This window comes from Ctenopharyngodon idella, chromosome 5, assembly GCF_019924925.1.
Source record: "Ctenopharyngodon idella isolate HZGC_01 chromosome 5, HZGC01, whole genome shotgun sequence".
NCBI lineage: Eukaryota > Metazoa > Chordata > Actinopteri > Cypriniformes > Xenocyprididae > Ctenopharyngodon > Ctenopharyngodon idella.
The window spans coordinates 45233595-45256703 of record NC_067224.1 but is presented as its reverse complement, the minus strand read 5'-3'; the positions used below and the strand labels follow the sequence as shown (position 1 = coordinate 45256703).

The following is a 23109-nucleotide window of genomic DNA, read 5'->3' as shown; positions in this document are numbered from 1 at the left end:
AAAAAAAAAAACTTTTTACAGTGCTGCTATTTGATCCTTACATTTTATTTATCTGACTCTATTAGAATAAAAACTATAAGGATGTAAATTTGCATGACATCTGAAACAATCAGCTGTATTATAGACAGTATATACACTACCCTCCAAAAGTTTGGACAATATCAGCATAAATCCTTATCATTTTTTGGTGCAAATACATTAAAGTAACTTGACTTTTCATTTTTACATAATAATGCAATATATACATGTCAAAGTCAGACATGCCCCTTTGCCAGCTGTGATGCCTGGTTACTGGTTTAAACTTGGCCCAGGTTTGTAAAAGATTTTTGGGGTCAGCACACCTTAATAGCTTCAACAATTGATTGGCAATTAAGTTTAGAATACAATGAACCAATTAGAACCCAGTTTAGGTCAGATAGCTGCTAATGGTGGATATTTTGATGAATTGAAAATTAAGTTTTTTCTATGTATAAGCTGTTTATGCAATAAAATATATTTTTGTAGTTTGTGTTGTCCCTTATCAGTGCAAAATTATCACAAATTAAAAGGATTCCTGCCAATATTGTCCAAAACCCCACTTTTCTAGGGCGTTTCTAAACTTTTGGAGGCAGTGTATATGAAGAGTTTGGTTCCAAAACGCGATAAACACCATTTAAAAAAAAAACAGTATTGTATCTGGTCGGTAAGTCATTTTATAATTTTACTTAAAATGCGATATCCGCCGTGTTATTCTGTCATATTTTCTCCCTTCTTTCCAAACCGAAAAACGCCAATCTCCCTTCTCTGCAGAACGCGATATATCTGCTCGGCCAATCACAGCGCACCATTCCACGCACTGTAAACAGTAATGGCGGCGCTCTGAAAACACCCGCTTCCTAGTTTTCCTTATCTACTTTGTACTTTGTGATCAACAAAGGCAGAAAAATGAATAATTTTGACGACATTGATGAACATGTGGTGTTTCTGCAGTGAGTAAGAAACATAAGCCATCGAAATCTAATCATTTACGTGAGGAGATTAAGAAGATGAGGCACTCAGGAGGAGGAAAAATGCCGGTGGCTGTTGCTTGTTCCACGACAGCATCAAACTTCTGTCACAGTCCCCAAAACTGAACAGTTTTTAAAGCCGTTTGACCAAGAATGATTAATTCTCGAATCTGGCATTGCTAGTTTTGATTCTAAACATCTGATAGAGAAAAAAAAAAAAAAAAAAAACGTGTCATGGATTTATTGCATTTTGGGGGAAAAATAATCAGTTTTTATAATAAATCTTTGAAAATCAAAATCTGGATTTTAATTTTTAATGTTATTATAACCTAAAGATGCTATGTGAAAGTTTAAAACAGAAAATAGTGGTTTTCATCTTGCCACTTTCTTGGTAAAGAAAACACATTTTTACTCAAATTAATCAAAATGGATTTATAGCATTTTGGAATCAAACTCTTCATATAATATATATATATATATATATATAATCTCAAATAACAGAAACTGACTTGCATGTGGACTCTATTGTTTTATAGATGAGCGCATCCAAACCCCAGAAAAGGTATGTAATCCTGCTCAGATTCATGGAAGCATTAAAATAAGTTTTGTACTACATTACTTACACAATTAAAGTCTAACTATGATAATAACTGTTCAACATAAACTGCAGACTTAATTGCATTGAAATCTAGAATATTCAATATCTAAATATCAAATAAGTTACATTCAGGACTGTTTGTCTGTCGCTGCAGCGGTAAGGTGCGAATCGAACCCTCTCTGAATAAGGAGGAGGAGGAGTTTGTAGACGGAAGGAGAAAATCTGTTCTAGAAAGCCTGAAGAAGCTTCAGATACAGTGCAGTCAGGTAAAGCTTCTTATTTTATACTTCATATATCTGAGATGACCTGTGAATGGTGCTGTGGCCGATGAACATCACATGTCACAACAATTTCACTCTTTTGAACTATGCCATTCATAGCAGCAACTGTTGAAACAATGCTAAGTCAGCACTGATGCGTCAATGTTAATAGCATTGATTAAACGGTACAAGGTGATGTTAGTTCATCGTCACTTTCACACATGCAGATAACAATGAAACGTATGAAGTTTTTAACTACACTTCAACGTTATCTCAACAAATTCCTGACCATTACATAATTTCTATTTATATATATTTATAGTAAAACACCGTAAAGTATGGTGAAAACCACTTTAATTTTTATGGATTCCGTTTTTTTCAGTTTTATTTTTTTTTAGACTATTTTAATGGTTGAATTGAATTTTAGTAATCAAAAAGCATGTCTAACTAATTGAAATAATGAAACTTATCCAATTTACCAACAATTTATTAAAAGTTTAACAAAAAAATACATTTTTTAGGGCCCTATGATATAGGTTTTATTCTTTCCCCTCAAATTCTGTTTTATTTTTAATAATAATAAAATTAATATTTTAATTTTCTAGATTCCATTTAATGGTTTAAATACATTTTAATAATCAAAAAGCATGTCTAATTAATTGAATTCTTAAAAACAACAAAATGTATTAATTAAAAAAAGTATTTTTATGAAATGTTTTGTTTTTTCAGAAATTCTGTTCCGTATTTTAACTTTTCTAGCAATCAAATGAACGCATACCATTTAATTTATCGTTTAACCCTTTGGGGTCTGAGGATTTTTTGGGGCCCTGGAGAAGTTTGGACATGCCCTGACATTTCTTTATTTTGCAAAAAGCACAACATTTTGTTTTTACTCTGAGTGTACACAAATAAAAGAAGACATTTCACAGATTAGAATGGTATATAACTCTTAATTGATATGTCCAAAATTGATAGAGTATTTTTAGTCTGTTTCACACTGGTAAGAAAAAACCGAGGATAGCCGGCGATACCGCCGACTCCAGAGTGTTAATCATGAAATTAAACTTTTTTTGTCAAACAATGCTGCACAACAGAGCTTTACTGTTAAAATTAAAACATGGAAGAAAAACTGAGATTATTCCTTAAAAAGATTTATTTAATTTATCTAAATTCTACTGTTCAACACTAACACAAGTTAAATCGAACTTTTATTTTGACCGGTTGCTGAAATTGCGCATGTGTGTGTGAGGTAAATGAAACCGCGCTTCCACATCATTCATTTCAGAGGCACACAGACTTGCAGGATTCATATTTAAATAGTCTATTTGCGGTTTAATATTCACAGACACTAGTCTATATCATGATTTGATTTAAGTGACTGACCAGGGTCCTCATTTATCAACAGTGTGTAGAAAAGATTCTATATTTTGTCCTACGAATGAAATTTAGAATGTGCCTAAGTACAAGAAAATCCGTATTAATCAAACGTGCGCACGCAGTTTTTATGCACACGAGTAAGCAATCATTGTTGGTAAATCCCACATGTGCGTAAGTAACATGCTCGTTCACTGTTCACGGGTCATTAGCATTTGGAAACGCCTCCAATGAACCATATATGGTGACAACACTTCCCTTAAAAATCACGTGATTGTGTTTTTTCCTCAGCGCAACACAGACAGAGCGACACGCATCATAATCTGAAAACCACGCCCACCGGGGGGGGAAAACAATCCAACCGTCTCCATTGACTTTGTATTGCGTGAGGCTGCCTTCTAGTCATTTCTGACTTATAACAAAAAACAGAACAATGTCTAAAAGCTGCGCTGTGACAAGGTGTACAGAAAACAAGCTAAAAAACCCAGAACCAAAAACCCAGAAGTTTTTATAAGCTGTCGATCCAAAAAACGAACATTTAAGTAACTAAAAGGACTAAAAAGTGGATGCAGGCGACTGAGACAGAGCGCGACATGTCATATTACTATGAGAACTATGCCCACTGGAGGGTAACGTAATCAGCAACTATATATATATATATATATATATAATATAAATATAATATATAAAACTGACATTTGGATATTTGACTTAACAGTGACAAAATGTTTACTGCACACGTAGGCTTACTGAGGCATACTGAGTGTCAGGATCCCAAAATTTACCCATTCTTCCTGCTGATGCTTCACGTCTTATTGCCTGTATCCACTTTCGTCTCCTTAAAGGCTGGCTTTTACGGTTCGGTAGCTTATAAAAACTTAGTTCTGGGTTTTTTAGTTTGTTTGCTGTACACTTTGTCACACAGCAGCTTTTAGACATTGTTCTGTTTTTGTTATAAGTCAGAAATGACAAGGAGGCAGCCTCACGCAATACAAAGTCAATGGAGACGGTTGGATTGTTTTCCCCCCTGGTGTGGGCGTGGCCTAAATGTGCACTGTCTCTATAGTGGCAAAGAGAGCACTCTCGCCAAGCAGATCAGCACAATATTAGAAAACATTGTTTGCCAAGTCTTCCAATAACGCAAGATAAGCCATTGCAAACATTTTTCATAGCTGTCTTTTACAGGGTTTGACACTAGTTACGCATCGTGTTTAAAACTAGACAAATTATAAATTGAGTGTTTTATAATTAAAGGAAACACAGGACATATGTGGATTGCTTAATGCATACTCAGGGCTCAACGCTAAGGAGTTTTTTCTACTGGCCCAGTTGAGCCAGTGGTTAATTTTACTTGCCCTGCCAAAACTGGCCCCACAACAAAAAATGAATAAAGTAAAAGAAAAGAAAATGGGCCTATAAAATAAACCTAACTATTGTTTTCGTTGTTTTGATACATGTATCCTTAATAAATAAGGTTATAACACCAAAAGCTACTAGATTAACTCACTTAAATTTTAAATATTACTAAACAGTAATAAAATAAGAACAAATAATCAAATTACAAGTAATAACACAAATAAACACAAAAGAACAAACAAATGAAATAAATGGCGCTTTTCAGGTTTATGTAGGCTTAAACAGGAGATTTTCAGGTACAGAAACTGTAATCTAATGTATAATATAACTGTCTATAGATTAAACTTTATTAAAGTTAATCAGTCAAGAGCAGTTATAGATGCATAAATAATGTTTTGAAATGTTGAAAATATAAAACATTAAATACTGTTATTTGAAATTATATATAAAATTAAAAGACAGGCTACTTTAAATATGAAATTTAACCCATCATGAGGTGGCAGCAAGTCCGTGTTAATGAGCGAGTCACTGAGATTCAACCGATTCATTCAAACGGTTGATTCATTCAGGAAGTGTTGCTCAGACGCAAATCAATTCTGTGGACTTTGTTTGAAACTATTTTCATTGGCAAAATAAGTTTGTTAGAGAAAAATGGCGCTCTTCGTGTAATATTGGTTAACTATATTAAATTATATAAATATAAAAGACATACAGGGGCATTTTTGGCCCTTATCTTTAATTCTGGAGGCATTCTAAATGCATTTTAATAAATCACGTACACTCTAAATATGCACGCGCACTAGTCTAAACTACTAAACTACATCACGTAGTGTATGCGTGCACTCAGTGGATGTGTTTTTGTTTGGTTTTTGTAAGGTGAGGGACATACTCGATAATGACAGATCGTTAAATCAACAATTACGATATCAAAGACAATATACAGTATCTCACAGAAGTGAGTACACCCCTCACATGTTTGTAAATATTTTATTATATCTTTTCATGTGACAACACTGAAGAAATGACACTTTGCTACAATGTAAAGTAGTGAGTGTACAGCTTGTATAACAGTGTAAATTTGCTGTCCCCTCAAAATAATTCAACACACAGCCATTAATGTCTAAACCGCTGGCCACAAAAGTGAGTACACCCCTAAGTGAAAATGTCCAAATTGGGCCCAAAGTGTCAATATTTTGTGTGGACACCATTATTTTCCAGCACTGCCTTAACCCTCTTGGGCATGGAGTTCACCAGAGCTTCACAGGTTGCCATTGGAGTCCTCTTCCACTCCTCCATGACGACATCACGGAGCTGGTGGATGTTAGAGACCTTGCGCTACTCCACCTTCCGTTTGAGGATGCCCCACAGATGCTCAATAGGGTTTAGGTCTGGAGACATGCTTGGCCTTTACCCTCAGCTTCTTTAGCAAGGCAGTGGTCGTCTTGGAAGTGTGTTTGGGGTCATTATCATGTTGGAATACTGCCAACATGATACTCAACTTCTTTGGTCGACCATGGCGAGGCCTGTTCTGAGTGGAACCTGTCCTGTTAAACCGCTGTATGGTCTTGGCCACCGTGCTGCAGCTCAGTTTCAGGGTCTTGGCAATCTTCTTATAGCCTACGCCATCTTTATGTAGAGCAACAATTCTTTTTTTCAGATCCTCAGAGAGTTCTTTGCCATGAGATGCCATGTTGAACTTCCAGTGACCAGTATGAGAGAGTGAGAGCGATAACACCAAATTTAACACACCTGCTCCCCATTCACACCTGAGACCTTGTAACACTAACGAGTCACATGACACCGGGGAGAGAAAATGGCTAATTGGGCCCAATTTGGACATTTTCACTTAGGGGTGTACTCACTTTTGTGGCCAGCGGTTTAGACATTAATGGCTGTGTGTTGAGTTATTTTGAGGGAACAGCAAATTTACACTGTTATACAAGCTGTACACTCACTACTTTACATTGTAGCAAAGTGTCATTTCTTCAGTGTTGTCACATGAAAAGATATAATGAAATAGTTACAAAAATGTGAGGGGTGTACTCACTTCTGTGAGATACTGTATAATGCACACCCCTACAACACTGGCCCGATCGGGCAAGTGACTTTTCCGTCTACTGTCCCGATCATCATTTACACTGGCCCCGGGCCATCGGGCAGTCCTTACTGTCGAGCCCTGCATACTGTGACACTCTTAAATGCTTTTTTATGTGTAGTGCCGCTATTCTACCACTAGATTCGCTGCGTAAGCATGCTCAGAGGTGTGCTTATATTTACACACATTTTTACGTATAAGTACAAGTTGGTGAATCCCACACTTTGCAAGAAACTGTTCTTACGCACTCACTACGCACAAATCTGTCTGTACGCACCATTGTTAAATCAGGGCCCTGCTTTTTATTCATTCATCAAAAAATTGACAAATTCCGTGACATTCCATGCTATATACTAAATTTAGTTTTTATGACTGGATTAAATTTCAATATTCAATGTGCAATTTTATGTTTTTCATAAACACTTTTTGTTGTACTGGTTGAAACTCTCTTCACATCCTGATTGCAATCAATAATATAATTGGTCTAAATATTAAAAAATGCACTTAGGGATGTGCCCGAAGCCGAATACCATATTCGGAAAGGAAATGACGTGTACTACGGAGCCCCTGAAGGGAATACACATGAGATGGGAGGAAAAAATATATTTCTTTCTATATATATGCTTTCTCTCACAATTATATAGTTGGGTAATTATAAGGTAAATAATTTGTCAGCATCAGGAAGCTGCTGTTAATATGCGGAGTACTGAAATCGCTTTTGAATGCGCGCGCGCTTTTACTTTCGAGATTCGCAATCACATGTGCTGTGTATACTAGGGAGCGTCAGTACTTATTACACATTTCACAAGATTAGATATTTGTCAGTGATGCTCAGAAACTGCAAACCATTCACCATTGTCCTATCAGCCATCTCTTCTTACTCTCTTTACGTGGTGAGTGAAATCTGTTGTGCTACAAAGTAACAGGCTCCTGCTAGCGAACGACTAACCATGTCCCTTTCTGGGATCCGTAGACTGTTTTTTTTTTTTCCCGTGCCTTTCCGAATACGGATTTTATATTCGGGCACACCCCTCCCAGCAAACAAAAATATGTTCTAAGAATCTTTTGCTAACATTCCCATTAAGTTATGAAAATGTTATAATTTCTGAATGTTTAAAACGTCCAGTTTTTTTTTACATTACATTTTGCAAACATTATTGAAACATTACTTTTGAACAATCTCTGAACATTCTGAAGCAAGTAGTAGCATTTAAAAATGTTAGACAAACATCTAACTAAACATTTTAGAAAATTAATAACGCTCCATGAATGATGTATAAATAACTTTTTTATGCTAACGTTTTGAGAATATTATTAAAGACCAGATAACATTGAATTAACGTTACTTGAAGAACGTTTGTTTATAATAAATAAAATGCTTTGAATGGTGTGTGTGTGTGTGTTTCAGAATGAGGTGCCAAACATTGCCTTACTGGGTTCTGGAGGAGGACAAAGAGCCATGGTGGGTTTGCTGGGATCCCTGGTTCAGCTCCAGAAAACAGGTCTTCTGGACTGTGTCCTTTATCTGAGCGGAGTGTCTGGATCCACCTGGTACGAACCCTGAGACACACACACACACACACACTTGGTTGAATGTCAAAAATGAGAGCATTTGTTGTTCCTCTGAAGGTGTATGGCCTCCTTATATAAGGAACCAGACTGGTCCACCAAACTAGAGACCGTGAAAGACAAGATCATCAAGAGACTCAGCGGTCCTGAAGTCAGCTGGACAAATGCAGTTTCCAAACTGAAGAAATATTACTATGAGAAAGACTTCTTCAGTTTGACTGACGTCTGGGCAGTGATGTTCATCACGTCATGCGTGAAAGAGGTCTGTAAATAGCCTATTCATGACCAGGGACAAATCTGGAAATTATTTATAGGGTGGCAAGAGGACTATGAGGAGTGACACCAAAGCTAGCAATAATGCATATTTCTTGTGGATTTATGGACTGACTTTTGAGTCCATTGATATGCAAAACAGTTGCATTCCTTTAGAGCATAGGCTTAATTTGCGGGTGGGACATGTCCCCACCACTTTTTGCCAGGGTCGATATTGTCCCCACCACTTTTTGAAACATCTCGCGGCACGGATGTATACTAATATAAAAGAAACATCTCCAGTTGATTAGCAATTTGTTCGCTGTGTTAAATAATGGGCGATCAGGCGCTGGGATGTGTTGTTTTTGAAATCATGTTGAGTGCTCGTTGCTGCTGTTATCAGTGGCGCAACAGTGTTCTCTTGGCGCTCGTGCGCAGTGTTCACACGGACGAGCGCTTCAATCTATCGGCCGGAGATTCTATTCGTTCCGGTTAAATCACCCAACAAAAATGCACATAAACGTGTCCCTGCTCTTGATATACAATCACTGATGAACATCTAATGAGAAAAAAATAAAATAAATTACACGAGGCCGGATTAGAACCCAGAACCTCTGGCACGCTGAACAAAAACTTTACCCCTCGTCCATCAGGACAATTCAATACTAATCGCCGATTTATTGGCAAATGTAAATACTTTCCAGACTAACAAAATATCGTATTATAGTAAATGTAAGGACGAAACTATCATATTAAACATGAGGTCTATGTCGAATTTTGTGCATTTATTATTGTAATGATACAATTACAATACCCTCCCCCCCGACACACACATTCCTGTCCCACCCACTTTTTTAAAACAAAGTTACGCCACTGCTTTAGAGGTACCACAAAGTAATCATCTTACTTTAAAAAATAAAAAGAAGTAACAGACATTTTCTATTAAGCATATCAGCTTATTCTAAATATCTCTGAGCTTATAGGAATAGGTCTAGACTACTACATAGAGAATATATAACACAAAATTAATACACAGATGGGTGAGAAAATTAACTTGATACTATGAATAATGAATCCATTGAAATAAGTATTATGTGATTAATTAACAATATTTATAATATAAAGTAAATCGAGTTAAATTGCGCTTTTCACAATAACTTACACATATCGTTTTAAAGCGGCGCATTTGTCGTTATCACCGAAAGTAAGATCGAGTTTTCGTTTAAACATTAAAACGTTTTTGAATAGATTCTTACCTAACGCCATGATCGAAATCTTCTTGACGAGAAAATGCTTACGGTATTCTACAAAGGTCAAAATAGATGTGGAGAAACGCTGTGGAATCAGATATCTTATCCGGATGAGATTCGATTTTCCCGCCGAATTCGTAAAAAAAAAAAAAAAAAAAACAGTATGCACCCCGTGATTCTTCAGGGGTTGTGTGGGGGGAAAAAAACAATTTCTCAAACCTACTCAGGGAAAAGTAGCATTTTTACCGAGAACAAGTTATTGATATCTTGCAATGTACTTAGTGATCAGGTTTTGATTCAGTGATTCAAAAGCGGTTCACTGAATCGGGCTACACGGGTTGCGCTGTGTTTTGACTCACTAAAAAGAACCGGTTCATAAGAGTCATTTGTTCATGAATTGGTCTCTGCACATGTTGCTCCCTCTGTGTGTTTTTGACTCACTACAAAGAACGGTTTCATAAGAGTGATTTGTACGTAGACAGGTTGCGATGTGTTTTTGACTAAATGAAAAGAACCGGTTCATGAATTGGGCTACACCAGGGCTAGACAGGTTGAGCTGTGTGTTTTGACTAACTGAAAGAACCAGTTCATAAGAGTCATTTGTTCATAAAATCTGGCTTATATAGACTATATCTATATAACTCTATATAATATCTATATCAGACTATATCTGAAAATACAGTGTAAAGCATATTCACTCGTTTTAACCAACATCAGAGATAAAACTGACGTGAAAAGTAAAATCTCCAAAATGACTTTTGTACTTCAACAGTCATATTTCTTTATCTCAAGCATGAATGAAATGAGGAAATTTACTAAAATTCTCTTTATAAAGTCTCTCACTGCGTAAATGTAAAGATACTTGAGGCTTTGAGGCAAGATAACTGTTGTTGTACAAGTTTTAAATCTTGAACTTATTGGTGATTGAAGAAATGGAATGCATTTGTCGTCCAGTCTCTACAATAACATGAAGCTGCAAAATCTGTGTTCTCTATAGATAGACGAACACACACTCACAGAGCAGTGGAGCCAGCAGAGCAAAGACGGTAAAGTCCCGTTTCCCATCTACACCGTGATCGACAAGAAGTGCAAACAGCACGATAACAGAGGTCTGTGTTTGTCTGAAAGAAAGACAGAGAGTTCATTTGCTTGTGTCGGCTGTTATATAGACGTGTTTCTGTCTGCAGACTCCTGGTTTGAGATCACTCCACATGAAGCAGGTTATTCTCTCACTGGAGCGTTTGTGGACACCTCCAACTTTGGCAGCAAGTTTCACCAAGGCTCCCAGACAAATCAGCAGGATGAATTTGACATGCTGTACCTGCAAGGTAACAAACTCTGTTAAAGGGGAGTTTAATATTATTTGTAATATCAGCTTATATTGTATGTCATTGACCTAAATCTCAGGTCTGTATTATTAACTTATTGCATAAAAATATGTACTATTTATGTTATGTGTTAAGGTGTCCTCTGTTTTATTGTAAACTTCATGTTTGCTGATATTCTCTGTTTTTCTGCAGCTCTATGCGGAAGCGCTTTAGCCGATGAAGTGGAGATTAAGAAATTCCTCTGGCAAAAGATAAAAGGTTCTGTGGACTGAATTTGGCTTAAATTATTATTTATTAGTTATTTCATTACCATCCATTTGATATTTTTTTTGTTTTGTTTTTGTTTTTCAGATTTCTTTCAACAAAAGGAAACAATATTTCAGGAAATGAGGAAGGGTAAAGTGTTTCTTAGTCTTTATTTATAAATTTCATTTAACTATTTATCAGCCCTGATTTGATGTTTGCAATTCTGCTCACCGAGGCTGCATTTATTTGATCAAAATACAGTAAAAACAGTAATATTTAAAATAGTTTTACAATTTAAAATTTTAAGTAAAATGTAATTTAGTGATCAAAGCTGAATTTTCAGCATCATTACTCCAGTCTTCAGTGTCACATGATCCTTCAGAAATCATTCTAATATGATGATTTGCTGCTCAAGAAACATTTATGATTATTATCAATGTTGAAAACAGTTTCTCGTATATATATTTTTATGGAAATCATGATACTTTTTTCCAGGATTTTTGATGAATAGAAAAAAGTTTAAAAAAACAGCATATATTTGAAATGGAAATCTTTATCAATGTCTATTTTGTCACATTTGACCAATTTAATGCATCTTTGTTGAATAAAAGTATCCATTTTTATCTTACCCCAAACTTTTGAATAGTAGTGCATCACAGTTTTCACAAAAATATGATAATAATAATAAGAAGAAGAAATGTTTCTTAAGCAGCAAATCAGCATATTAGAATGATTTCTGAAGGATCATGTGACCCTAAATTTTATAGAACAGCCTGAGAGGAGTAAAGAAGCAATCAAACCACCAGAAGCACAACTGGACCGTATGTCAGACCGCAGACAACAAGATCCAAAGTCTCCAGACGAGTGTTACCAGGTGCTCATGAACCTCGTGGACATGAATCTCTCTGTTTTGACTGGGGAAGATACTTCTGCTCTTGATGAATCCATCAGGACAACACTGAACGGTAACAAGCCACTTATTGGTCTGTATGTCCTTCACAGCCTTGTGTTCACGTCTTAATTAAAGGCCCATTCACACCAAGGACGAGAACTATAAAGATATAGTTCTAAAATCGCTCTAAATATAAAAGAATAGCAGAGTCCACACCACAACTGTAACGGCGCAGAGAAACAATATCGTTGGAATCACTTTCAGAACAGTTTCTTCCAGCCGATGAACAATAAAAACATTGACAGCCAATCAGAATCCATCCTGCTTTAAAGAGCTCGAGCATTTAAAGCAGACGACGACAAAACTGTCGCTTTAAAGGGTTAGTTCACCTAAAAAATATTAATATTAATATCAAGATTAATATTTTGTAAATAAAGTGCTACATTTTGTTTTTTGCACAAAGCTCTCACGTCACTTCATAAAATTGAGGTTGGAGTCACATGGATTACTTTAAATTCTGTCATAATTTACTCACCCTCAATTTGTTCCAAACCTGTATTAGTTTCTTTCTTTTGTACATAAAAGAAGATATTTGAAAGATTATGTGTAACTAAACAGTTGATGGACATTGACTTCCATAGTAGGAAAAAAAAAAATACCATGGAAGTCAATGGGGTCCATTAACTGTTTGGTTACAGACATTCTTCAAAATATCTTCTTTTGTGTTCAGCAGAAGAAATAAATTCATACAGGTTTAGAACAACTTGAGGGTGACAGAATTTTCATTTTTGGGTGAACTAGCCCTTTAATAAACAACGATATTGTGCGCTGGACGATGTGAACGCTAAAATAGTTATCATTATAGTTATCGTCCTTGGTGTGAACAGGCCTTTAGATTTGAGAAGGAAACTTTAAAAAAATAAATAAATACTGTATAAAATACAAACGGCCATATTTCATATCATATCTGCGTTTAAAATGTGTCATTTGTAAGTCGCTTTAGATAAAAGCATCTGTTAATGATTAAATGTAATTTTAAAAAATGTATGACAGTCTATTTTTGCTTTTTGGCAAAATTTAAAAACAATTATGAAAATCAAACCATGAAACAAAAAAAAAGATACACAAACTAGAATAAGAAGAACTCACTAATGTACATGTCCCGTCTTTTTACAGACCTCCCTGGAGGCAAAAGCCATGAGGACAGACTGAGAATTGCTCATACAAAAACAGAAAAACTGAATGTGAAGAGTTACACCACGGATGAATACAACAGATTGAGTGATCGGATTGGTTTCTGGATATTAGGTAGGTTGAACTGTTTCTAATATCCATCCATCCATTCTCCACACCACTTTTCTAGAGTTGTGTGGATGCTGATTTACACCTTAAGTGTACCTTACTGTTACCCAAAATTTCCATCCATTGTTTTAACATAAACTAATAAACGTAATGTGATGCATATTTGTCAGTCACACATAAATAAAACAGGTCAGAACCTGTTTCAACCTGGTTATTGTGAATAAAAAAAAAAAAAAACACTTTAGCACTATTATAGAAAACTGATTCATTTATGTACGACTGACAAATATGCATCACATTAAGTTTATTAGTTTGTGTTAAAACTGTGTAATTCAAATGGATGGCAATTTTTTATTTTATAGTGAGATTGATACGTAAACCACTGTACATTTAATATTTTAGATATTTAAGATTCAAATAACTTTTCATCCTCTGGTTCTTTTGAAAACCAGTTAGTTCTATTAAAAAACAAAATACTTGTCTGATCCTGTAATGAAACATGTAGTCAAGAAGTCTATACAGCCAACATTGTTCTCGATAAGAACTCAAAATCAAAACTACACTGTCAAAATTAAAGGGTTAGTTCACCCAGAAATGAAAATTCTGTCATTTATTACTCACCCTCATGCCGTTTCACACCCGTAAGCCCTTCATTAATCTTCAGAACGCAAATTGAGATATTTTTGTTGAAATCCGATGGCTCAGTGAGGCCTACATAGCCAGCAATGACATTTCCTCTCTCAAGATCCATTAATGTACTAGAAACATATTTAAATCAGTTAATGTGAGTACAGTGGTTCAATATTAAAATTAAGTGACGAGAATATTTTTGGTGCGCCAAAAAAAACAAAATAATGACTTATATACTGATGGCCGATTTCAAAACACTGCTTCAGGAAGCTTCAGAGCATAATGAACCAGCGTGTCGAATTATTTTGTTTTTTTTGGCGCACCAAAAATATTCTCGTCACTTTATAATATTAATATCGAACCATTGTACTCACATGAACTGATTTAAATATGTTTTTAGTACCTTTATGGATCTTGAGAGAGGAAAGTCATTACTCCCTATGTAGGACTCACTGAGCCATCGGATTTCAACAAAAATATCTCAATTTCCGTTCCGAAGATTAACGAAGGTCTTACGGGTGTGGAACGGCATGAGGGGGAGTAATTAATGACATTATTTTCCTTTTTGGGTGAACTAACCCTTTAACAAAATGTAAATAACCAGCGAGTATATTACAAATCCAACTGTCAAACCAAGTTTTTGCCTTACCTCAAATCACTACCGTAAACCTATAATAATCAGCCTATTTATATTTGACAGCTGTCGGGATGGATTTTGCTTGAAACTGCATACTTCCGTGTTTACGTCTATCTATCTATAAATAAATGAAAGAAGTTCAGGCTACTATATGCAGTGGAAGGTGTCATAATAGCTTGAATCCACAACAACTGAACATTGAAACTAAACAAGTTTACAAGCAAAAAGCGAAAGCGACAGAACCAGTAATAAAAAACGAATCAACAGTTAGCATAGCAGTACATTTGCTGCATGAACTAAGTTCAGAAAACAATCTTTACGCTGGTAACAATCGCTAAACCAGTTTTGAGTATTTGCCTATAAATATACTTATACTATGTTCCAGACAGATCATATTTTGGATTTTTCCCACCTCCTTCTAGGAAATAACGTCTGAAACGCCACTCAAAGTCAGCCATTTTGCGTATGAACTCGGGGTACATCGATCAACCTGACCTCATTTGACGTAAATTCCAAGATGGCGGCGTGTCCTGACTCCAATGAATATGAATGTAAAAACAAACTTTAGACATTAGACATTAAGTTTGTGTAATGATACCTTCGTTTTTGCTTTTCGTCAGCTGTTTTAAAAGTGATTTCATGTCATTTTTATTCTATTTTACCATAATTGACACAAAAACACGATATGCTCTCATTGTGTCATGGCGACATCATGTGGTCAACATGTGAACGTGACGTATGAGTGACTGGAACTCACTGAGGTCTTAAATAGGACATTTTATTTTGCCTATTTTTGCTTTTTGGCAAAATTTTAAAACAATTATGAAAAACAAAAAAGAAAAAAAAAGATACACATACTAGAATAAGAAGAACTCACTAATGTACATGTCCTGTCTTTTTACAAACCTCTCTGGAGGCAAAAGTCATGTGGAAAGACAGAATTGCTGATAAAAAAAAGCAGAAAAACTGAATATGAAGAGTTATAGTTTCCACGGTTATCTGATATGAATAGCAATCATTGCCAAAACCTTGTAATATTATTTTAAAACAATCGATTTCAACAAGTCAAAACAACCGTTATAAGATACAAGTTACTTATAAGACATGTTTTCCATCTTTCTTGAATTATTATCGGGGGAGTTTTGATGTCGTTAGTGACATTCGCACTGATCAGATTCATCCGCGCAGGAGCCGAAGCACAACTCGCATCACGTAACGATTAAAACAATGTTCCGCCGTAAGTAACTTTTAGTGTTATGCTTCAACCGCTAGAGGGCCAAAAGAACTATTTACTCAATCTTAAAACTGAAGAACTTTATTAATAAGAGTGCATTTGTTTTACAGATGCTTGGATGAGCATTATTAATTGCATGAATCAGTGGATCTGGGGCAGGAATCATAACTTCCTCCACAACATGACAGGTAAGAACAGACCTGCTGACTGGAAATTCATTGTGAATAATATAATAATGCTGTGATCCCTCAGATGAAGCAGTGCCCTCCACTCTTCTGGAAACTGAGACGAGAGACTTTGAAGACACCGGGCTGTTGCTCAACTCACCCTACTTCTCAGTGCTGAGAAAAGAGAGAAACATCGACCTCATCATTTCCCTGGATTTCAGTGAGGGTGATCCTTTCATGGTATTACACGCATATTTAATTCTCTACAGTTTCACTCATAAGAAAATATTAGTGATTAAAAAAACAAGAGAAATTCTGCTGCTTTTCCACTGCAGACGGTGAAGGAAGCTGCCAAGACGTGCAAGGAACTAAACATCCCTTTCCCTGAGGTCAACATTCCCAGTGGACACTCAGAGAAACCGAAGGACTTCTATGTGTTTAAAGGCAAAAACACTCCAACCGTGATCCACATCCCTCTCTTTAATGTGGTCAACTGTGGAGGCAAGTTAAAATCTTACAATGTCCTGAATAAAACTGAAATATCCACTGTGTTCTGATTTAAGTGTGTTAATGTTTCTTCAGACAAAATTGAGGACTGGAGGAAAAATTATAAGACCTTTCAAGGTCCTTACAGCGCTAAGATGATCACTGATCTCGTGGAGGTCGCTGGAAAAAACATCACAAACAACAGAGGAAAACTGCTGGAGCAGATCCGTGCGGCCGTTGGGCAAAAAGGATCTAGACGCTAACATGTAAAATCTGAATATAGACTAAACTGATTTGCATATCAGCAGTGTTGGGGGTAACCTATTATAAGTAACTTAAGTTACGTAATCAGATTACATTTTTCAAGTAACTAGTAAAGTAATGCATTACTTTTAAATTTACAATTTAATATCTGAGTTACTTTTTTACAAATAAGCAGCACAAGTTACTTTGTTTTTCCTTTTATTGATTGATGCCTCTCCTGTCGCCATGTTGAGAGGAATCGTAAGTGCAGAAGTTTTTCCTTAAAAAGTAACTAAGTAATGCAGTAGTTGCTTTTTATGGGGGTAATGCATTAATTTCCAAAGTAACTTTCCCCAACACTGCATATCAGTCATTTTACAAGCGTTTAATTTCTTTTTCTGTTAGCTTTTTTTTTTTTTTTCTGCAAAATGCTTTTTTTCTGCTAATTCTGTTTAATATGTTTCTGCATGTTTCAATGTTTCTTTCTGCATGCTGATTATAATAAAACAGAGTTATGATCCTGAATGCTGACTGGTCAATTCAGAATTTCATAATTTTTTCTTTCCCCTTACTAGGGGACATTTAAAATGGGTTCTTATTAATTTGGTTGATTTGGTTTCCCTAAACGCAGTGTAATAATTAAATTTCCCAGAAATTTCTTCCATGCCCTTAACAGTTAAATACACTAAAAAAAAGTTAAGTATTTGAATCTATTTGATTTTAGTTTAGTAATCATGTTTTCAAAAATGCATCTACTGTATTTGATTCCTTAGAATCGGTATAAACCAGCCCATTTGTGAAAACAATCAAATTGAATCAGTTAAAGTCCCCCTGTGGTGAAAATCAAGTTTTTAATGTTGTTTATATGTCTATGTGGTGTTTTTAATATGCTTTAAGACAAACCATGTGCAAATTCATCAGTCAGCACCATTGCTGAGTATTTTCTCCTTAAATCTGAAGTGAAAAAAACAGATTTGAAATCGCTGGTGTATGTGATGTCACCAACTACCTTGTAACCAATCACGTCGATGTGCCGGCGGGCTTTAGCATATCATTAACAGCGAATTAGCGGGGGAGTCTCGAGAGTCTGTTGATATGAAAAATTGTGTAGAATTAGCAATATGGCGGGTGTAACATTAGCAACACATTATTAGCTGTTTGGTAACATAGTCAAGCAAAACACTAATCATATTAATTACCGTTATGTCTCCGATGTTGTAAAGAGCGATTCCATTGTGCAGCGTTTACCTCAGTAAGTTGACCGAGTGGATCTCTGAGCTGCGTGAGTGAGTGGAGGCGGGGCTAATTTGCATATTCATTGCTTTGCGTATACTACTAACTGAGGCAAGGGTGTAGCGTTATTTTAAGGCATGAAGAAATGTTTTTTCACAGGAAAAAAAACTTTAAATATGTAATTTTGGTGATTTTACTGACTTCAGGAGGACTTTGTAAAAGAATGAACATGGTTATAATGTTGGCATATAACTGTAAACGTCAATTAGGTCAAATGCATGAGACTGTTTGATAAATAAAAAATCCCTAACCCTGGAAATTGTGCATTTAAATACTGTACAGTACTGTTGCACGAATCTTATTTGTGTTTCATTTATCCATGACTGACAAATATGTAACAAACGTTTATTACTAGTAGTTTATCAAAACTGTAATCAAACATATGGAAGTTTTATATTAAATTAAAATACATAAAATACAGGTTTAAATATATGTTTGAAGTAATACTTTAGAAACTACAAGCAGTAAAGGATCAAACATAGAAATGTTATTCTGCCCTACAGCAACAAATATTAAGCAAAAAATCCGGTATAAATGGTGTAATATTTCGTTAGCATCCAGGGATTGCATTGTTTAACTTCTATCTGAACAAAGTAAAACAGATCCTGAAATGTTTCTACTATAAAGAATTAAGTTTATTTTAGTTATTTGCAATGACATGTTTTTGTGGTGAAAATGACCTATTGATAAAGCTACCTGTGCATTTGAAGACTAAAAGTTTACTTAAAGGAATTAATCAACAGCAAGATTTACACTTTCTGCACACAAAACATGTGCGCACACCAATCCAAACACACAAGAGTCACAACTGTTGTTTCCAGATGTTTTATTGGTGTTAAACTGACACTGATGTTCATTCAGCAGTTTAATCAAACAGGCCGAAGCCCATGTCCTCATAAGACTCCTCCTCTTTGGCAGATTTCTCGACTATAAGCAAGGACTAAAATGAAGCAATTTAATATGAATTAATATAGATTCTGGAATAAAAAAATTGATTTCAAAATCTAAAAAAAAAAAAGTTGTGATAGTTAAGTGAATTGAACCCCCCCCCCCCCCCCCCCCACCCCCCCCCCCCCCCCCCCCCCCCCCACCCCAGTCCTAATATATATGTTTGCATGCATGTATGTAAATGACTTATATATTTTTTAGTTTGTGTGTGTGTGTGTATGTATATACATATATAATTACTAAATTTAAATGTTCAGATTTGAATTGCTTTAGTTTGCTAAAGAAGTTTTGTTTTACCTGTTGATTCAGCAATAGCAAGCTCACTTCTTTCAAGCAACTTGTTGAGCTTAAAGGGAAAAATGTGGTTGTCAGGACAGTCATGTGAAGTTTACACACACACACTTTCAGGAAAACATCATTTGATGAAACGCAGATGGAAAACAAATCACATGCTTAGCAAGATCATATCAGCACTTGACAAGTGACTTAAAAACGTATGTCATTGAATCATGCAGCTCTACTTCACTGGAAACAGAAAGTAGCTCGCTCCCACTGAACGTTTACTCTTTGAATTCTTGCTTCAGAGAACAATACAGGTTGACTCCATTATGACTAAGGGGGCTTTCACACTGGCAATTTAGTTCGAAATGGGGCACGGTTTGCATGAAAAATCATTCATGTGAAAGCTGTCATGCGAACCCGGGTGCGCACCGGGGTACCAAACCCAAGACTACCTGAAGGAGGTAGTCTGAGTTCGGTTGCACTTGAACATTGCTGCTCTCCTCAATGGGGACATCGTCGATCCAGAGGATGAGGAAGATCATGATGATGGACCCCTGAACCCCACAACCTTGAAGCAAGAGTGGGAGAAGACGTACGGGACAATCTGGCTGCCGCTGTGTCTGCTCCAAACATTCATGTGCCTGCTCTCCATCAGCATGACTACCTGTAAAACATTTAAACACATTAATTAATTCATTCAGTTTCTTTTTATTTCAGCTTTATTACTTTTGTAGTGTGGTGGGCTAAACCACTGAGCTGGTAAGCAGAAGGTTGCTGGTTCGATCTCTGCAGAGCAAGACACTTTACTCCAGGTTGATCCACGGGGATCGTCCCTGTAATAACAGCACTAGACGCTTTGGATAACAGCATCTGCCAAATGCATAAATGCAAATAAACATAAATGTGTTTTTTGTAAACCCATTTTTGCAAGTGTCTTGGGCACAAACGCTCAATAACGCAAGCTGATGGTTAAATGATTACTGTACGCACTGGTTTTGTGTGCATTTTGTATTTTTTTTTTTTTTTTTTACAGTTTTCTTCTTTTAAATAAAATGACTTTTGAGTCTGAACGAGAGAAAGATCTCGTTTGTGGATGAAATGAATGAGAGTGTACCCGGTAGGTCGGTCATTTAGCATGCGAGTCACTCTAGGATGCAAAGCGCAGTTATAGGTACTGAGCACATACGCTTGTTAATATATTGATATTTAACATAGCCTACATAACTCCACGTTTAACATAATCCCAGATTTATGAATGTGTAAATGTCTGACCAAACAATTAAAATGTTAATTATGCAAGAAAACCTTGTGCTTTGGTCATCTAAACCACTTATTTAAATTTATTTTATTTATTTAATGAGTTGGGTCTAGATTAGGCACACATTTTATTTATTTATTTATTTATTTTCTGTCTCTCTTTTTCGCCACCTGCTGGCGTATTTATGTAATATGAAGGAATGGTCACTGAACGAATCAGTGAACGAATCATTTTGGTGAACGAACTGAAAATGAACGAATCTCTTGGAAGAATCAAAATTTCCACCACTAGGCGCGAGACTATGGCAGGCCGTTTTAGCTTAAATTGTTCCCAGTGTTACTCGTCGTAATTGCATTTTTACTAGTAAAAATTGAATTAGAGAGCTCTCTAATTCAATTGTTACTAGTAAGAATTGCATTAAAGAGCTCTCTAATTTGAATTCTTACTAGTAACAATTGTATTAGAGAGCTCTCTAAATGAATTTTTACTAGTAAGAATTGCATTGTGTTGCTCTCTATTCAGCACTACCTTATTATGATAATTACGCCTCATGCATATTCACAAAATGAGCGATGGCACTCCAGGTTGTTCAGTAAAGCCGTTTTCAATGATGAACAGCAACGTAGAGGCTCTAATGATCTGATATAAGCATTATATAGCCTATAAGAAATAGGCCTAACTATTTTTGGTGTTGATTAAAACCATTATAACATTATAGCATTATTGATTATGCTTTATAGACGGGCTGAAGGCGCGTTTGACTTTATTCTCTTTTAAACCACTAGATGGCACAAAAATTCAGCTCAGCACTAATTTGGCTGATTCTATATTTTGGGTAAAATAATAGTAGGCTAGCCTATATAAGTAATAATATAGCTTTTCAAAATGAACATATTTAAATGACAGTATATTTGTTGAACAAAAATGAATTATTTTATAGGTATCAAAATAAACCAAATATAGTAGGCTACAAACTTTGCTAAATTGATTGTTTTAATATCGGAGTACTGAAAAGCACATTTTTCTTAAGGTGTGCATTTAGCCCCGTTGTGAAGGTATATGCTACGTGCTGTTGTATTTTAAGGTGAATTCACACTCGCTCAGAAAAGATAAATAATTAGGTATGCAGATATTTTAAAATTGTAAAATACTTATTTTGTTCAGCATTGTGAGAGTTTTACTTGAATTTTCTACTCATAAAATAATGCTGAGGCAATTTGGGCTATGGGGTGTGCGATATTTATCATCGATGAATTGTCATTTTAACGATATACGAGCTGACATTCGCTATCGAGTGTCACTGACTTTGCAAAAGACGAACGAAAACACGACTTGAGAGTCCAAAACATTCACTGCATGATGAAGCCAGTAATGCTGCTATATGAGGACAAAAATATCCCTGTATGAGTTTTTATTTTTAATAGGCCTATAACATAGCGTGATCACGAATTTTATACTTATATAGTTTATAACAAACAAAAAGTTAATATTCAGTGAGTTACATTTTGGACACAATATTGTCTGTTTTTGCTCTGTTTAGCCAATGAAAATAGTTTCAAACGATGCCGGGGCCGAACTGTTGTGCATCTCAGAGCAACAGTGCAATGTTTCGTAGGCTACTTGATGTGAATGTGTTTTTAAACGAATAATTTGAGTCAATGATTCAATTACCAATTCATAAAGACAATAATTTGCTTCGTTTCTAAATGAAACAACCATTTTGAACGAACCATTTGAATGAATGATTCAATGAATCACTCATTAAGACAGGATTGGGCTGCCACTTACTGGTAGTTCTATACAGGCCTAAACCAGGCCTCACAAAAACAATCAGCAAGATATTGCCTTATCCTTGTCGAAAAAATCCCCAAAAATGTATATATTATTTGTCAATATCGCATACTCCTAATTTGGGCTTTTCTTTTTATATATATTACTATTGTTTATTTATTTATTTATTAAAGAGATTAGGCCTATATTTTGTCTGGTAAACTTTATCATTACCATATAAAACGTAAAGATGTGAATTAATGTAGTGATTAAATATTATCTTTTAATAGCAAAACATATCCAAGTTCATTTCAGTATTGTGGTCATTCTGACACAATAACAATTCGTTCTAATTGGACTTTTATTTTGAAGAGTAGCATCGCAGGCGGGATTTGGGGAGGGAAATGGGTGTAATCGCAAATCTATTTTGCATCTAATGAATACAAGTTTTTACTAGTAAGAATATGATTGTAGAGCTCTGTAACAGGAATTGTTACTAGTAAGAATTGCATTAAAGAGCTTTCTTATTGTAATTCTTACTAGTAAGAACTGATTTAGAGAGCTCTGCAATTGAATTAGAGAGCTCTTTAATAATAATTGTTACTAGTAAGAACTGAATTATAGAGCTCTTTAATGCAATTGCAGAGCTCTCT

General features: G+C 35.5%; 1 protein-coding gene across 1 annotated transcript; it reads left to right on the top strand.

Moving 5' to 3' along the window:
- The first annotated feature begins 1424 nt into the window (after positions 1-1424).
- LOC127513529 (cytosolic phospholipase A2 gamma-like) lies at positions 1425-17430 on the top strand. Its single transcript, XM_051895393.1, has 14 exons — positions 1425-1548; positions 1739-1850; positions 8078-8220; positions 8299-8500; positions 10738-10849; positions 10928-11068; positions 11261-11326; positions 11420-11464; positions 12082-12279; positions 13383-13514; positions 16120-16197; positions 16262-16416; positions 16512-16677; positions 16759-17430. The coding sequence occupies exons 1-14, from the start codon at positions 1523-1525 to the stop codon at positions 16923-16925; spliced, it is 1743 nt and encodes a 580-aa protein (XP_051751353.1). The 5' UTR covers positions 1425-1522; the 3' UTR covers positions 16926-17430.
- The last annotated feature ends 5679 nt before the right edge of the window (positions 17431-23109 follow it).

Bases quoted from the DNA above. Each gene is read 5' to 3' on its own strand.
- LOC127513529 (XM_051895393.1), top strand. From the start codon at position 1,523: ATGAGCGCATCCAAACCCCAGAAAAG. The intron at 11,069-11,260 runs GTAACAAACTCT...GTTTTTCTGCAG, and splicing joins TGACATGCTGTACCTGCAAG to CTCTATGCGGAAGCGCTTTA. The intron at 13,515-16,119 runs GTAGGTTGAACT...TTTGTTTTACAG, and splicing joins GATTGGTTTCTGGATATTAG to ATGCTTGGATGAGCATTATT.